At 44.5% G+C, this 16,106-nt stretch overlaps 2 protein-coding genes across 2 annotated transcripts; one reads left to right on the top strand and one right to left on the bottom strand.

The window, feature by feature from the left end:
- Nucleotides 1-399: 399 nt before the first annotated feature.
- On the bottom strand, nt 400-15,565 carry nol6 (nucleolar protein 6 (RNA-associated)). Its single transcript, XM_069138329.1, has 26 exons — nt 15,425-15,565; nt 15,032-15,250; nt 14,792-14,908; nt 14,490-14,669; nt 14,213-14,381; nt 13,921-14,055; nt 13,599-13,762; nt 13,349-13,469; nt 13,171-13,229; nt 12,946-13,047; nt 12,729-12,844; nt 11,621-11,798; nt 11,234-11,356; nt 10,340-10,488; nt 7,316-7,391; nt 6,329-6,469; nt 6,075-6,192; nt 5,620-5,774; nt 5,072-5,235; nt 4,686-4,838; nt 4,469-4,566; nt 4,155-4,279; nt 1,823-1,912; nt 1,515-1,712; nt 910-1,011; nt 400-781 (listed from the first exon to the last, which is right to left on the bottom strand). Exons 1-26 carry the CDS (start codon nt 15,461-15,463, stop codon nt 632-634), a joined length of 3,441 nt encoding a protein of 1,146 aa, XP_068994430.1. The 5' UTR covers nt 15,464-15,565; the 3' UTR covers nt 400-631.
- LOC138191483 (E3 SUMO-protein ligase ZBED1-like) lies at nt 7,343-10,341 on the top strand. The gene is made up of 2 exons (XM_069138330.1): nt 7,343-9,176; nt 9,299-10,341. The coding sequence occupies exons 1-2, from the start codon at nt 7,677-7,679 to the stop codon at nt 9,845-9,847; spliced, it is 2,049 nt and encodes a 682-aa protein (XP_068994431.1). The 5' UTR covers nt 7,343-7,676; the 3' UTR covers nt 9,848-10,341.
- Nucleotides 15,566-16,106: the final 541 nt, after the last annotated feature.

Genomic DNA, 16,106 nt, shown 5'->3' with positions numbered 1-16,106 from the left:
CTGGTCAGGTGAGAAAAGCAGCCCATTACATTGTCCCCGAGCTTGTGCCGATGCATTCAGACTGTTTTGTGCAACCAACACCACCAAATTTAAGATATCAAATTTATTGCCATAGAAAACATGAAGGTATCAAATCCTCACATTAGAACCTTGAGCCAAATTATTTTACTGTTGTTTGACCAGAATCAATTACTCAACCAATCATTTCAGCTCTATTGTACAGATTTTTTTTTTTTTTTTTTCAAATTCAGCTGATTTGAAAATATACATTAACAAGTATTATTTTTACCCAACCTTAAATGTTATGAGTGATAACAAGAAAATAATCTAAAAATCATTTCCCTTCAACAATTTCATCCAGGGAGAGATACAATGATAGTTATCAAATGACGATCCAAACAGCAGATATGGATTTATTAGACTTCTGCAAAACAAATGACTGTTTTTTTTTTAACAGCAATATTATGAAAACATAATAACTTTAACAAGATGCCCAAAATTCATTTATGTTCCCACTGTTCTGTTTTTTTTTTTTCAAAACCGAGGTATCATTACACCTTTTTTCTGTTAAATTCTAAAATGAATGGATATTGTGAAAGTGGTGTGTGTGCGTGTGTGTGTGTGTGTGTGTCTAAAATGACCACTTTTCAGTCTTGGCGTCCACTGATTTGACCAAGTCCTTCCCCATGACCCTGAAATCCTGAAGTATGGCTTCAACATTGGGAATGGTTTTTGCTTCATCTCCCGTCACCTCCACGCTCCGAGCAGACACCTGTGATGTCTGATGAAAAGAAGTATTAAAACATCAGGCTGCAATGAAAGAGAAAATACAATGCGAGGCTTTTCGCAAAGCAAGTGATTAGCACTATAATACTTCTTAACGGAGGATGCCAGCGACTTCTCCCTCACCTTAAAGGGCACGGGGACGAAGGCCTTTGGTTTCCATAAAACTGCGACCACCGTTCCGCCGAAGGGATCGCAGAAGAAGAGAGCCAGGTCTCCAAAAGCCTCCTGTAATGAATGAGGTTAGGTGTGAAACCAAAAGGAAAATTAACACTGGAGACAACGAGACAGAAAGGGGGAGACACGGACACAAAGAGAGGTCCTATATTTTAACCAACATCGTTTCACAAGTCAACACCCCGGCTGAACAAACATCCTTAAATATACGAGTCATTTGCACAAGAGTGTGCGGAGAAGGTGCAGAACAAGGACAATGTAAAGTCTGCATTAATAAAGACAGGCTTGGGTGTCGTTGCCTCGTGAACCATGTTAATACGCAGCCTACTTTCTACCGGGTATTTATCTCCTCTGTAATTCAGTTTTATTGTCAGGCGGCTGCTGGATGTCACGGTGAATATCCGTCCGGGCCCGAAGAAGCGCAGCTGCGACTTGCTCGTGCAAAAACCTGCCACGCAACTTTCCTCCCACCGTGAGTCATCGAGGTGTTATTATCACATCGCACCTTCCTTTTAACGAGCGGTGTAACTGGGACAGACCAAAAAAAGACTCACTCTCAGCTCCGCCAGGTAGAGGGACACGGGGTTGTAGTCGACGACAGGCAGAGCCCCTCCAGACTGGGCCCCTCCAGACATGACCCCCCTGCTGAAGGTGACCGTGGGAGGGTCCACCGCCTGGTTGAGCAGGGGCACCTGCTTTGGGTTCAGGTGAATCAGAACGTCGTAGGCATCCAGAGGAGGACGCATGGCCACCTACACCAACACGGGTGACGGTGTGAGCGTGCTTAAAAATGACATTTTTTTTAAAAAATCTAGCGGTGAAAAACGAGAGGCGTCGTGCACTTTTTTTTTTTTTTACTGACCCTGACATCTTGCGTCTGGCTGCCGTCCATCAGCTGACGTTCCAGCACCTTCAGGCTCTCTGCGGCCACCGTCATCGCGCGCTGCAGCATCTGAACACGCGTTTCAAGAGTGGCTCTGGTCAGACATTTCCAGTGAAAACATTTGGACGTGTCACGCGATACATAAATCGCCGTTGTGGTTGTAACCCTGTCAATCAGTACTGGAACGACACCAATTTCCCCAAACACATTCAATTTGATAAATTGCAGCCAGAAAAAGGCAGCACCAAGAATTACACTGTCCAATGACATATTCAGGGATTGCTGAAAGAGCTTTGCAAGGAACTGCCATCTTAAACCCATCTGATAAAATGCTTATGTCACTCAGCTATACAGCCGTGTTTACAAGAAGTAAATTGTTGCTGATTATGACTTCTTATTTAGGATTCATTTTCCATGGTACTCCAATAAAGTGTGTTCACAGCATAATACTGGAAACACTTTTCGAAGAAAATCACACTTTGAAGACGCAACATAAATGTACTGGTGCAAATTTCAGTCTTTTGTTCCGTTTACGTTTCTGTTGTTAAAAAGTACTTGTAATTCAAGTGACTCAATTCAAACGGAAAGTTTTTCCCTGACCGAAACCGTTCCCTCAGGTACAACAGTTTGTTGTTTTTGTTTATTGACTAATATTAAGACAAATAAACAGATTCTAACCCATGTTTATCGTTCAGGCAAATACACCAATCAGCACAAGCATCAAAACCATTAACAGGTGAAGCATTAAGTGGAATACAAAAGCCCAGGAAAAAAAACACTAACCTCCCTCCCTGAGGGTTTTGTTCAGTTGTTATTCAGTCTAAATGAGAGAAGTGTTGATTTATTTTAATGATCGCTTTGGAGATGGAAATTTGTGGTGCTGTTGAACTGCACATGGTTATTTTGTCAACCATGGACTGACTAAGTATTAGGAACATCTCATCAGCACCACAAATTACAATTTCCAAAATGACTGTTAACCAACTTGAAATCACTTTCCCTTTCAAGCGATAAAATTATGTTGAAAACCAATTACCGTTTCTGAGGTCACGGTCTTGTGGGTATTCCAGTAATGCAAAGCATCTTTACATTATATGAACATGTAGAGAGGAACTTCGAAATGCATTGTGTTAAGCAATGAACTCCATCGCAATCTGCTCCCTAGTGGTCTTTCAGAGGAAATGAGACAACAGCCAACAGGATCCCTCAAATCACCCATTTGTTTTGAATCACTTTCATTTTCAAGTCTCAGAATGGTGGCATGCAAATTCACCAAGAAAAGATTACAGAAGCTGAGCATTGTGATTCAGCGCAGTGCATTAGGCCACTGTGACGTCGCAGAGCGTAAAGTTCCTGCTCTCCTCCACGGTTATAAAGGAGGATGCTGGGAGAGGCTCTCTGTTAAGAGTTGGGCTTGCAAGAGGGGTGAGGCGGGAGAGCACAGGAAACTTATCTGGGTCAGCTGCGCAACATGGCGGGCTGCTGCGTGTATCTTCTCTGTACACTTCTATGTGCCACTGGACTATTTTACAGCTACGCTCACATCCAAACGGGGGAACACAAACAAAAATATTCAACTTATTTCACCGCGACAGAGGACGGCAATGAAAAGCAACTGGTGAGCAACACCTGACGGTCTCTCATTATTATTGCTTCCAGAAGGTTTTTATGCTGTCGATATAATTGTTGATTCTTCCCAGAAATCTTCTTCTTTAGTAGAATATTGATTATTGTTTGACAATTTGGTATTTTAATGTTCACCAAATCTAGTCATTCTGCTTTTGCAGATCAATGATTTACATGAGGTTTTGGAAAGACTTCAGAACAATCAATTTCCAGCTCTAAGAAAAAAACATGGATATCTGCCTGTGGTATGTAATTGTATAATTAAGTCCATCTGTAATTATCTCAAATTCTGAAATTGATCTGGTCAATCTTTCCAGAGGTATTCGCTGCTCATTTATGAGCAGTAAATTATCATTAATCTATGTCTTACTTTGGATTTTGTATGTTTTCAGTGTGACCCAGGAGAACAATGTGCCCTCAGAAAAGGCCCCAGGATTGGAAAATTATGTGACTGCTCTCTGCCGAGAACGTGCAACTCCTTTCTCCACCGCTGTTTATGAGTCCCCATTTCTGTTTATATGTAAACCTATTGTAAAAATATGTGAATTACTGTCAAAATAACTTATAAGCTTCTGATCTTTTTTTTTTAATTTTGTCTTTTTTAAAAAAATATTTACTGACCAAAATGTAAATTAAATGCGTTGTTGTGCATGTTGGTGTATTTGTGTTTTGGGTGCCCACTGACCTGTACGCTGGGTGCTCGCCTGGTCCACATAGATCGTTTTTTGTCTTTCGACGTAGCTATAAACATGACAGGCAGAGAGTCCCTGGAGGCCATGAAGCCATTCTTGATCTCTGTGTAGTCGGCAGCTGCATGTGACAGAAAGGCAAACAACAATTAAACTTGGCGTCAAAACAGCAGCGCCTATGGGCAGGATGTTAAAGTATGTCGGGTGTGTGAAAAGAAAGACGTCAGGAGGTATTTGTTTAATTCAAAGAGGTAAAAGGTGTGTGTGTGTGTGTGAGAGAGAGAGCGAGAGAGAAAGAGAGAGTGCTTGCCTGTGAGCTGGTTGTTGAAGTCGACTACCAGCGGGTTGTTCCTCCAGTCAAAGGAGGAGAGCAGATGAAGGAACCGAAGGAAGCCCACCTGAGGAGAACTGAGGAAGACAGAGGAATTCCCTCACATGACCTACTGAACAAACGGAGGTTTGGGGAAAATGCGGCCCCACACAAGTGAAAGGAGAAGGACAGGATGAAAAGCACAAGTGGCGGGTACCTCGGAGGAGTGAAGGGTGCGGGCTGCAGGAAAAGCGATGCCACCAGCAGGTCCGCTGTGTCCTCTGTGACGTCGTCACTGAAGAGCTGAGCGCCCAGCCAGCGTTTGGCCAGCCGACACACGGCCCCGAAACATGGGTGCTGCTGCTGGAGCCTTCCAACAACAAGACGAAATGTATAAGATGGAGCAGAACATTTTTGTTTTTAAATGGCGCATGCAGGGTAAGCAAAATCATGACGACACAGAGAGAAAGAAAAGACAAGTTGGACAGAAGTTGAAGAAAATTAAAACCTTATAACCAAACCGCAACTGTACTTAAATGGTTGAAAAGCTGGTAGGAACCCTGCTTCGTCACACGTAGCACTCTGGTATTGTTTATATTTTACCCATGTAATGTGCTAGTGAGCAGCGGCTTGTGAACGGTGGACATCTCCACAGCTTGAGCCTCCTCATTGTCCCTCACGACCAGCAGCCCCTCTGCGTTCACACTCTCCCTCAGCACCTGAGGCTCACGATGGTACGCCACCTGGATTCGGAACACCAAGCCGTCCTGGAAATAAAGGGGAGATGCGTGCAAAGCCCTTAATGACCGTATCCAAGTCTGGTCGTGTCAGTGGTTTCTCCCTGGTAAAATTTAGTTTTTGTTCTCCCCACTGTCGCCAAATGGCTCACTCTTAGGGAGGAATTGTTGGGTTGCTCTCTGTATTACGATGAGGACTTCACCTTAAAAGGTAAAAGTGTAAATTTTATTGATGAAGCGTGAAATCGCAAGACAACATCAATACATAGAATACTGTGAACTGCAAGGGAAACATTGCAAACGTTTTTGGCCTGGCCATCCCTCGAACTTATAATTAGATTCCACCTATAAAATCACCTTTTTCTAAGTCAGATCACAGACAAGTGTGCTACACGCACAAAGTCAAAAACATACCTTCCAGACATCCAGGTGTGTGGGACAGGGCCAGCAGGTATATTTGTGGTGCCTCTTGAGTAACTCTGCCAGTTGGATGTGAAATGCGGCTCGGATATGTCGGATTGCGAGGCGGTCGTGAGGCCACTTTCCACTTCCCTCCACGTGACAGATTACTGCAGGAACAGAGTTACCAACACATCGTTACACGAGTTTGTAAAGCTGAATGTCTGTGGTTGAGTAGCTGTACTTGTAAACTCAGTTGTTCTTTAATTTTGCCTTTCCTTGTCCCGGATAATAAAAAAAAAAGACAGAGAGCGAAAGAAAACTCAAGTAAAGTTATGTTTCATAGGAGACGGTGAAAATCCATCCATTGATGGCAGCCATAACAGAAAATACTACACATCTAGATTTTTTAATAGAATAAAGAGGAGTTAACAAGATCTTACATAGCTGCTGGTGGATGAAGCACAAACCTGTGATGGGGGTGATATAAGCAGGACAGGGCTTTCCTTCCTTTGGCACCAATGCCCTGGAAATCTTTTCTCTGTCAAAGAAGGAATAGTCCAGCTTCAGCTGCCGAGGGGGAAACACCTGCAATGCACGACTGACATTTTAGAACCGCAACAAGTTCCAAATTCACAATTTAAACTTAACAAAGGCTTTAAAAATGATGCAGAATGACTTCAGTTTTACTCTTACTTAGTACTGCATTAATGAGAGCCGTTACCTGTGTGTATCGGAGTGCTGGGTGGGCTCCTTGCACTGCCGTGATGGAGAGAGGCAGACCTTCCAGCCTCCACAGTTTTCTGCTGAGGTCATCGTAAGACTGAACCACCAATAAACTTTCTTCCTCTCCAGTACTTGGCACCTAAAGATCAAAATACAATTTGAACGAATGCAGTACATGCACATTATTACGGAGCATATTTAGTGATGAAACAGCAACTCTGACTCCCTCTTGTGGTGGTCTATGCCATTTTCTAAATAACAAGCAATCAGTAGTGGAAGTATTAAGATCCTTTACTTAAATAAAAGTACCAATACAGAGAATATAGAAACACTCCATTAGAAGTAAAAGCCCTGCAGGAAAAAAAAATAAAAAAAATCTACTCAACAGTATTAAAGTTAAAGTACAGGTTTATACACATATAGTTTGAACTTGTTTACAGTTTTAAATAAATCGCTGCTTGGTCGAGCTGTTAACACCTCATAAATGATTGAAATATGACCCTGACTACAGACTGCTGTTTGTAAAATGTCAGATGACAAAAAGGTTGGAAACCACTGGTTTATTAGGCTTCAACAATGTGTTGTATTATAGAATCTTGCTATGTCAAATCATCATCTTAAAAGTAACTAAATCTGTCAAATAGATGTGGTGGAGTGGAAGTATGAAGTCGTATCAAATTTAAATAGTCCAATAAAGTTAAATTAAATCAAGAATGCACACGAGTACTTGAGTAAATGTATACTTTGTTTCCTTCCACCACTGTTTGTAATTATATAAACATTACAGTGAAGGCCATAAGAAACGCATTTCAGTGACAGGATTTCAAAACCCCACGAAAATAAACAAACACTGTACAAAGCGCAAGATTTCAAAACAAGCATATTCATATACAAATTGAAAACTATTATTTTAATATGATGTCAAAAAAAAATAAAAAAAAAAAATAAAAAAAAAATGTATCAAAATTTAATCGCAACGGTTTACCTCACTTCCCGTTTCGATGACGTCATCCACCATCGCCCCGACGTATCGCACACAGGACTCAGGGATGTCTGCATGCCTAGTGGATAATAAATATATTATTCTCTTTTTCAAAACGAGACTTAAGCCGTAGCGACAGCCACCTCGCAGACAATTTGATGCTAGTGCATGTAACGGAGTGAAAACGGGGTCATTACCCCTCCCTCCCCCCCTCTCCCTTCCCCCCTCCGGGTCCCCGTTATGTCCCCGTTAACAGCCGGCGCTAACATTTCGCTAGCTTGCTAACGCCAAAAAAACAAACAAAAAAAAAAACAAAAAAACAACAACCCCATCCGGATGAGCCAGTTGACCGGCTGCAGAAAGCATGAAGCGCACGGGGAGGAGACGGAGCTCCGTGTGGGACTGCTTCGAACAAGTAGGGACCTTCGTGCGCTGCACGAAATGTGACGCCACGCTGAAGTACTGCGGCGGAGCCACCAGCTCCATGATGAACCACATGAGTCGGCATCATCAGTCCGCGGCGCCGGACGAAGACGAGAAGCCGGTGATGTGCAGCGTCCGGTGCACGGAGGAGGAGGAGAGCACGTCCAACGCGGACGTCGCGCACGTGGCCGTCATGTCGCCCAGCATCAACATGACCGCGGCGCCTCCGGAGCGCGACTACGGGGAGAGGAAACGTCTGAAGAGGAGCTCCGTGTGGGACATTTTCGTCAAAGTGGACGACGAGGTTCACTGCACCATGTGCGACACGAAGCTGAAGTACAGGAGCAGCACCACCAGCATGATGTACCACATCAAGAACAAGCACCCGGACGCCGTGCCCAACGACGGCGTGTCGCCGGCGACGCACGCCGAGGTGACCGAACTGATCTCCAGGATGATTGAGAAGGACATGCTTCCCGTCAGCGTGGTGAGCGGGGACGGCTTTCGGGAGCTGCTGGCCTACACCGTGCACAGCTACAAGATGCCGTCGCCCGCCGACGTCACGCGCATCATCGAGGGCCATTTCCACGAGAAGGTGGAGGAGCTGGTTGTGCAGCTGGGTAGGGTGGAGAAGGTGGCTCTCACCGCCGACTTCTGGACCGCCCTCCCGTTTCAGAGGTACGTCACCGTGTCCTGTTCGTTCATAACGGACGACTGGCAGGGGAGGTCCGCCGTGCTGCAGACGCACAAGCTGCCGTCGGACGGCCGCGCCGCGCCGGACGTGGTCACGGAGAAGCTGCTCGGGACCGTGCGGACGTGGGGCGTCGCCGGGAAAGTGACGGCGTGCGTTCACAACGGCCCGCGGGGCGCCCCGTCCGCTCAAGCGTGCGCCCGTGTCACCTGGGACTACGCCACTTGCTTTGCCACGACGCTGCAGCTGGCGGTCAGCGACGGGCTGAGCGAGGATCTTGTCCGCATCATTGTCGGTGCGGGGAGGCTCGTCTGGCACTTCAATCACAACTTGCTGGCAAGTGAGGCCCTGGAGCAGAAGCAGGTGCAAATGTGCCTGCCGCAGCACAAGCTTGTCCAGTCGAGCAAAGCCAGATGGGACACTATCTGTGACATGTTCCAACACCTGCTCGAGCAACGGTGGGCCATAAAAGCCGTCCTCTCTGATCGCACCATCACCAACAGACAGGAAGCTCAGACCCTTGAGATCGAAGACGACTGCTGGCAGATAATAGAGAACTTCACGCCCGTGCTGGCAACGCTGAAATGGGCAACAACGGTCATATCTGCCGAGACAGAGGTGTCCATTTCAAACATCTACCCAATTACATTCAGCCTCGTTCAGACTCACCTCGTGCCGAAAGAGAACGATGTCGAACAAGTTTCAGAGTTCAAGCTAAGAGTTCAGAAGTCACTTAGAAATCACATGGAGGTATGCATGAAATGAATGCCGAATCTCAATTTGTGCTTTGAGTGACATATTGCTGCAGATAAACAATCTGCACTATCTTTACATTATTCTTCATCACTGTTATTTCCTTTAACCGTCCGCAGGTTGACTCTAAAAACCTGGCTTCAAAACCAGCTCTGATCGCCTCTATGCTGGACCCTCGACACAAACATCTGAGCTTCCTGACGCCGACGGGGAGGCTGGCTGCGAAGGTTAAACTGCACGAACTGGTTTCAAAACTCGATGTGATAACCGCTACTGTGGCCACAAAGGACGAACAGCACGAGACCCCGATCACACCCGACATCAGCCAGGTGGCTCTGCCCTCGCAAATGAGAAGTGACACCAAGAACACCATGGTGTTGCTCCTGGGAGACAACTACAGCTCCTCCTACGCCACGGACTCAGAGGCTCAGGTAGATTACTACTTGAGAGACATCGCTCCCTCACTGGACATAAACCCTCTTGACTGGTGGAGGGTAAACGGACCAAGATTTCCGAAACTCGCGACTCTGGCGAGACACTACCTGTGTGTCCCGGGGGTATCACTGCCGTCGTTATTGTCGGAGACTGGACAGACGTTCGCAACAATGCGCACGAGACTGAGCCCAGAGCATGTTGACGTTATGATCTTTGTGAACAGAAATGCATAGCTCGCACGACCGAGAGAGGCTGATAACAGGCTGGGGAGATGGGAGCTGCTGTCAATATTCATCAGAACCATACCTAAAAACATTAAAACCCAGAGATTTGTCTCGTCACCTCACTTAACTTGACGTCCTTAAACTGTGGGCAGTGAGTCAATTGTGAAATTATGTCAGCAGTATTTGGGGAAATATGTAGTGAGTACAAATCTTTGGCATTCAATACCAAATATCAACTCCCTGAAGACATGCATTACATTGTGTTTATGGTGGTTATGAGCACATATTGTACGTTTGGAATGGACTTCTTTTTAAGTCGACAAAATAAGATGAAAACCGAGAGGAAAAAGAAAATATCAGAAGAAATATCCCCAGCTTGTTCCCGTTACCATGTTACCTGTTGCAGCGAGTAACTCGCCACAATCACGACTGTATTACTGCCAGTATTAATGTCACTTCTGTTGTATCTCGGAGTCGGCTGTGCCAAGATAATATACATACAGCTGTAGCAAGTGTGTGATGATCTGTCTGGGGACCAGCCTCTGTTGGCACACGCTCTCTCCGTCCCACAGCACAGCTTCAGTGATGGCACCGTCCTGGAAGCGACGCAGCTCGGAGCGAGGGCCCCACAGCTGGCGAAATTCAGCCGCCTAGAAGAACAACACCGCTGAAGTTAATAAAACATCATTGTGCAAGCATGGCAATACAAAAATGGTAGAAACAAAAGTCTGCAAAATAACAAATATTCTCCACCATAATACGACAAGTTCACCTCTTGTGTGCTACAAGAAACGCTTCTTTAAAGCCAGCAACACCACAAATAATCTGCCACATAAATGTCACATTCGTTACGATTATTGAGGAAGGATGAAGCCAAATTAAGACCAAAGATTCAAGACGAGACAAAACTGTTCTTTAACGTTGCAGCAGTGCGAACTTGCCCGTTTCAGCTCGACTCGGAAGCACAGAGAGTCATTGCTGTGGAGATGTTACGCCGTCTCTTCTAGTTGCTTTGGTGTAAACTGGCAGAATGTTGCCGACCGGTAAATTGCAAGTAGTTGCAAGTTTCAAATCTTTAATCTGAACTGATCCCATTATTCATAAAAATGTTTACAACCCTACTTGTAGTAAAGACATATGGAGTACACTGAGCAGTTCTTTCTCAGCATGAGAAAAGAATTACATTTAGCATGTGTTCACACGCAAGGTGTAAAATTAATAATCCTTAATAACAAATGTATGGCATAGAGTAGGAATGCAATACTAAAATATATGTCCTCTGTCCTTGTTGCAGTTTCGATTTGGCCGATGTAAAATGATCTTGAATCGTTAACTTCTACAGGTATAACAAGAACTAAAGTACAACATGTAGGGCACAGAGGCAGGTGAGGTTACCTTGGGGCTGTCTGCTGGCGGGCCTCTTTCCAGGACTGACGCTGACAGCTCTGGCGTTAAGAGCAAACCAAAGGAGAGGGGAGGCTGAGCTTTGAACTTTGGCGCTTCACTCTCCACACTCCACTGGGATGAAAAAGAAATGAAGAAGTTCAGGAGAAAGTGATTTAAAGACTAAAATATTATTACACAAGGACATTTTTTTTTTTTACTTACAAAGGAGGACGAAAATTGCTTCGAGTTAAAAACATGTACTTTTACAGTCGCGCCGATTCTATCCAAACTTTGTAATCCGTGTAAAAAAAAAACAACCCCAAAAACATGCAAATTCTTCCAGTTGAGTAAGGCAGACATTCATGGCTGTAGCCGTTAAATGTAAATCTTTCTCACCTCTGCGTCAGGAGAGAGGGAGTGGGTGAGCAGGTGAATCCTTTGGCCGAGTCCTCGCTGGAGCAGAGACAGAATAAAAGGGAGTGCAGTGTGTACATAATCTCCACTGTGGTCCATCAGCTCACTGAGGAGATTCAGTTTCTTACAGCTGGACTGAAGCTTCACCAGCTCACACAACCTGAGAGGGAGATGAGATGAGGGAGATTTAAAAAAAAAAAAATGTCCCCTCGGGGATTAATAAAGTAACTACCTAACCTAAAAGCACAAAACAAAAGAGCTAGAAGGAAAAGTGACTCGTGTGATTTCAGGTGGTTGTGTTTTTTCAAGCGGCATCAATATTACCTGGACATTACAGACCCTGACAGTAATTGTGTGTATGAGAAGAAGGTGTCTTTAACTCTCTGAATCCCAAGCAGTTCCTGGGCAGTTTTGCTGCCATCACATTTTTACTCACTGTGGGCTCATTTATTTTTCACTGCACCAGCAAGTCGTGCACCTCTAAGGAAACTTCACAATCACAGCTAGAAGTAGGGAGAACTCAAGAATCTATTTTTTTTCTGTATAACACTGAATTTAATTGATTATATATATAAAAAAGATGTGTCTGTACAGTATTCAACATGTTTCCAAGTGCCTACATGTGTCACCAATATTTGGAAAAAAGCAGGAGTGCTCCACATATTGAACTATTTAAATTTTTACAACCCTCTTTGTGCTATCCATCCAATCTTGTCTGTGCTCCAGCATGCGGTTCAATTTCGGCCACATGACTGATAGGATCAGTCAAGTCATTCAAGACTCCCCAGTTGTTGTGAGGAGTGCAAAATGTGCTTCTCTCTCTTTTTTTTTTTTTAACAGAATCTGGATTGTGCAAACTGTTTAGATTTGGCAAATAAGATAAGTAGAAAAACATGTTTTCAATGAAATATATCTTTAGCTTAAATTTGGTCATTTGTTTTGCCTGACCCGTTTTTTTTTTTACACACATCAGTTAAGGATCGTTGGAAATTTGAAAATACAAATATAAATTGTATTGTTACAAGTTGAGGTGTAGTACGCAAGATGTACTGGATGTACTTGTTTTAGTTGCATTAGCTGATGAACATACAGGAATACATGGTCACTTGTCCTTATCATGGGTTTGGGGGTCATGAGGAGGCTGTGGAACCCGTCCACTGTGGGGTTGTCCCAGAACTGCATTGACACAGACGCCTCGTGCTGCAGCTGAGAACAAAATTTAAAAAAAACCAGTCAAAACCAGTTGCTTTAATTTCGCCACGGAAAAAGATTGTGTTCCAACACACCTGTTATTCTACAGTATTTACCTGTTTATAGGTACAAGCGGTCATGTCGGCACACATGTTAAGATGTCCTGAAGGGTCAACAAACACAACCTGGAAAGCATCGTGGAACTCTGCAAGAGATGGCTGCAGGGAAAAGGGAAAAAAAAGAAAGAGTGGATAATGAAGAGTAATTTATGAGGTAACTGAAGGCTTGAAGGAAATACATGCATACATTTACAGTTTTAAAACTTGAGTTTGACCACTCACCGCTGTAGAGTCTGGATCTTTAGCCAGGGTAATTCCCTTAACTGTCAGGTCTGTAGATACTGAGGGTTAAATGAGAGGTGGGTAAGTTGTTGATGCACAAATTACTGTTCAACTACCCTCAATTCCATTTTTAAATATGTGAAAAGATAATGGTTTAGTGGACTTTAAAATATCTTACCCAGGAAGTTCAAGCTGTTTCGAAGCAGCTGATAGGCTGTCATGGTGTTACTGATTCTGTGAGTCATCAGCAGATAGGCCAACAGCATTGAAGCCAGAAAGCCGTTGAAGCAACCAGTGCCCTATAAGACATTGAGGGAACAATACAGATGTGAGGTGAAATAAACGATCTCAGAGGAAAACACAGATCGCGTAAAAAGAAGGAAGTGAGTTCTTTGCAACAAGACAGGGTGCCACTGGGAGCCTCCTACCTGGTCGAGCTCTCTCTGACGAAGCCAGACTTTGAGCAAAGCCACCCCATCGGTAAACGCTGAGCATTGGGAGCTGACAGCAGAAAGAAACTGGAGGTGAGCCCTGGGCAGTAAATCCCCCAGAACAGAGCTATTGTAATGTGGAGTGGGAGGTTCGCTGTTCTCTGGAACAAAACAAAGAGAAAAAGACATTTGTCTCGGTGAAAGTAATGTTTCACTCGAGCTCATAAACCTTGTGGTTCTGAACAAGTATTTTACGTTTTTCTTTTTTAATTAAAATATCTGTTTGCTGCTAGCTGAGTGTATTAATTCACGATCTTACCAGGTTGGGATGTCTGCAGTCCAGTGTACCACTCTGTGCGGATGTTATTCCTCTGAGGGTGGAAACGGCTGGGTTTGAAGAACCCAGGAGGTGGAGAGGCATGAACACGGACGGTGAAGCTTGAGAAGTTTGCGTCTGAAGGAGAGGACACCACAACATACCTCGTCTCACAATCAACCCTCAAAACATACCCGACGATTACAGGTCAAATACATGCAATGTAAACTACAAACGTTGTTCGTAAAGGTTATACGAATTTTAAAAAATGCGCTGAAAATGAAAACCTAAATACCCGGAGGAGTCAGCAGCAGAACGGGACGGAGTCGGTTCCCATGGAGACAGGAATAACGCATGGTCCCAATGTCTGAGGAGGATGCGAGATACTGGGCTAGGCCGGCCAGATAGAGAGCCCGTTTCCTTGGATACCTCTGGTTCACGACATCTTTTGGGTGGAGAACATCCTGATGACAAAAAGATGGGCAGACAGAAGACATCAGTGTCTCTTATAATCTCATGCCTACCCTGTCATACGTAGCATACTGAAGTTTTCAAATATAATGGTGACTTACAGCTGGGATTGTCACAGCCAGGTCCACCATGATGTGCGGTTTGGTGCAGGTGCCCAGTGGATAGCTGCCAATCAGATCAACAGAAGCAGGAGGTGCCATGTGGAACTTGCCTTTTGTTGTTTTGGGCACCAGGAGAAAAGGGACCTTAACTGCACCCAACAGCCACGACAGGTCACTCACCTGAACACAGAGACATTGTGTTAACAACTGTGTTTATGGGTGTCTGTGTGTGAATTTTTGGAGAGCTGAATTAATGGGAGTTGAGCATCTATGGCCAATCATAAGGATTTTCTACCACATACCTCGACCTCTGGTGAATCCGGCACAGCCCGGAGCAACGTGGTGACAGTCTGAATGAAGGAGTCGATTTGCCGTTTCCTGCGCTCAGTCAGGGCGACCTCCTTCAGCAGCTCCTCCATCTGTTGTCGGGAGAGAGGTTGTATGCATTTACTGTCAACATGTGTATGGTTGTTTAGATAAGAGAACAGGCCTGGCAGCCTTGTCCATTTTTATTTCTCTCGGGTTTATATACATCATCTCACCTGCATTTTTAGCAGGCTGCAGTGAAACAGGCTTTCGGTCTCTTTCAGCTGGTTCAGCTCCTCTGCTGTAGGAGGTCTGTACAGGTCGTTGCGGGACAGCTTCACCGGGTGGTAGACCACCACCTCCTCCTGCTCTCCAGCGCCGTCAGGTTTGCTCCTTTTGGCTTTAACGGGAGCCTGATTTTCCTCCTCCTCATTAGAGGAGACTGAGGGGATCATCTGTAAGACAACAGCAGCTCCGCTTGACTCAGGTTGATCAAGTATTACCAAAGTAACGTTCATACAACATTTCAGGCAAAGCATGCAAGCGCCACTCGTGTACCAGAAAGTAAAAACCGCTGTCTTCAAGCTACCAAGCAGCTAAAAAATACTGCTGAATATCGCCAGTCTCACCTTTGCTGGGTTCTCTGCAACTGTCTGCTTCTTTTTCATGTCGGAACTATTTTCAAAGTGAAGTAAATTCCGGTACTTTGATAGTTTTTTTTTTTTTTTTTATCAACTCTACTTTTGCTCCATTCCTTCCTCACATGTGCCGAAGGGTTAGTGAAACATGCTACCAAGCAAAATATTCCCCTGATTGGGTGAGAAGCGGCGGCCCTGAATGATGATTGGCTCACGGCTCGTAGACCGGCTTCAACAAGGTAGGTTGCACGAGCACTCTAACGATTGTTGCTCGAGCGCCACCCCTGTGTCAGGAACAGTATTACAAACAGCACTGCAAACACAAACAAGAGTCATGCAGTCAGTACATTTGTGTTCAAATCAAGTAACAAATAAACAAACAAACAAAAAAATCTCCGAAACTAAATCAAGACGATCACATTTACCTACTTGTGTTGCCATTTTTTTTTTTATTGCTATACATGTGTCACAGATGTTTGCAGCAGCTATTTATGTGCATGTTAACAGTTTATGCAGTGATGTGTTTCTGTTTATGAGCCTTCTCTCATTCATATAATTAAGGTGATCAAAATAAAAGAAACTACCGTCACAAACTGCCACCAGGAAAAACATTGTCATGTTCATGCGAGCATACGAGATTGCACTAGACTGCTTACTGGGTGTACTTAATAAA

The sequence above is a fragment of the Embiotoca jacksoni genome, unplaced genomic scaffold (genome assembly GCF_022577435.1).
Source record: "Embiotoca jacksoni isolate LCO1_2020_lvr unplaced genomic scaffold, fEmbJac1.0.p SCAF_8, whole genome shotgun sequence".
In the NCBI taxonomy this organism is placed as follows: domain Eukaryota; kingdom Metazoa; phylum Chordata; class Actinopteri; family Embiotocidae; genus Embiotoca; species Embiotoca jacksoni.
This window is presented reverse-complemented; position numbering and strand designations above follow the sequence as displayed.

Coding starts and splice junctions, on each gene's coding strand:
- LOC138191483 (XM_069138330.1), top strand. CDS start 7,677: ATGAAGCGCACGGGGAGGAGACGGAGCTCCGTGTGGGACTGCTTCGAA. Junction 9,177..9,298: donor CACTTAGAAATCACATGGAG/GTATGCATGAAA, acceptor AACCGTCCGCAG/GTTGACTCTAAAAACCTGGC.
- nol6 (XM_069138329.1), bottom strand. CDS start 15,463: ATGAAAAAGAAGCAGACAGTTGCAGAGAACCCAGCAAAG. Junction 10,489..11,233: donor CGCCAGCAGACAGCCCCAAG/GTAACCTCACCT, acceptor TTGTTCTTCTAG/GCGGCTGAATTTCGCCAGCT. Junction 7,392..10,339: donor ATCACACACTTGCTACAGCT/GTATGTATATTA, acceptor ATTATCCACTAG/GCATGCAGACATCCCTGAGT.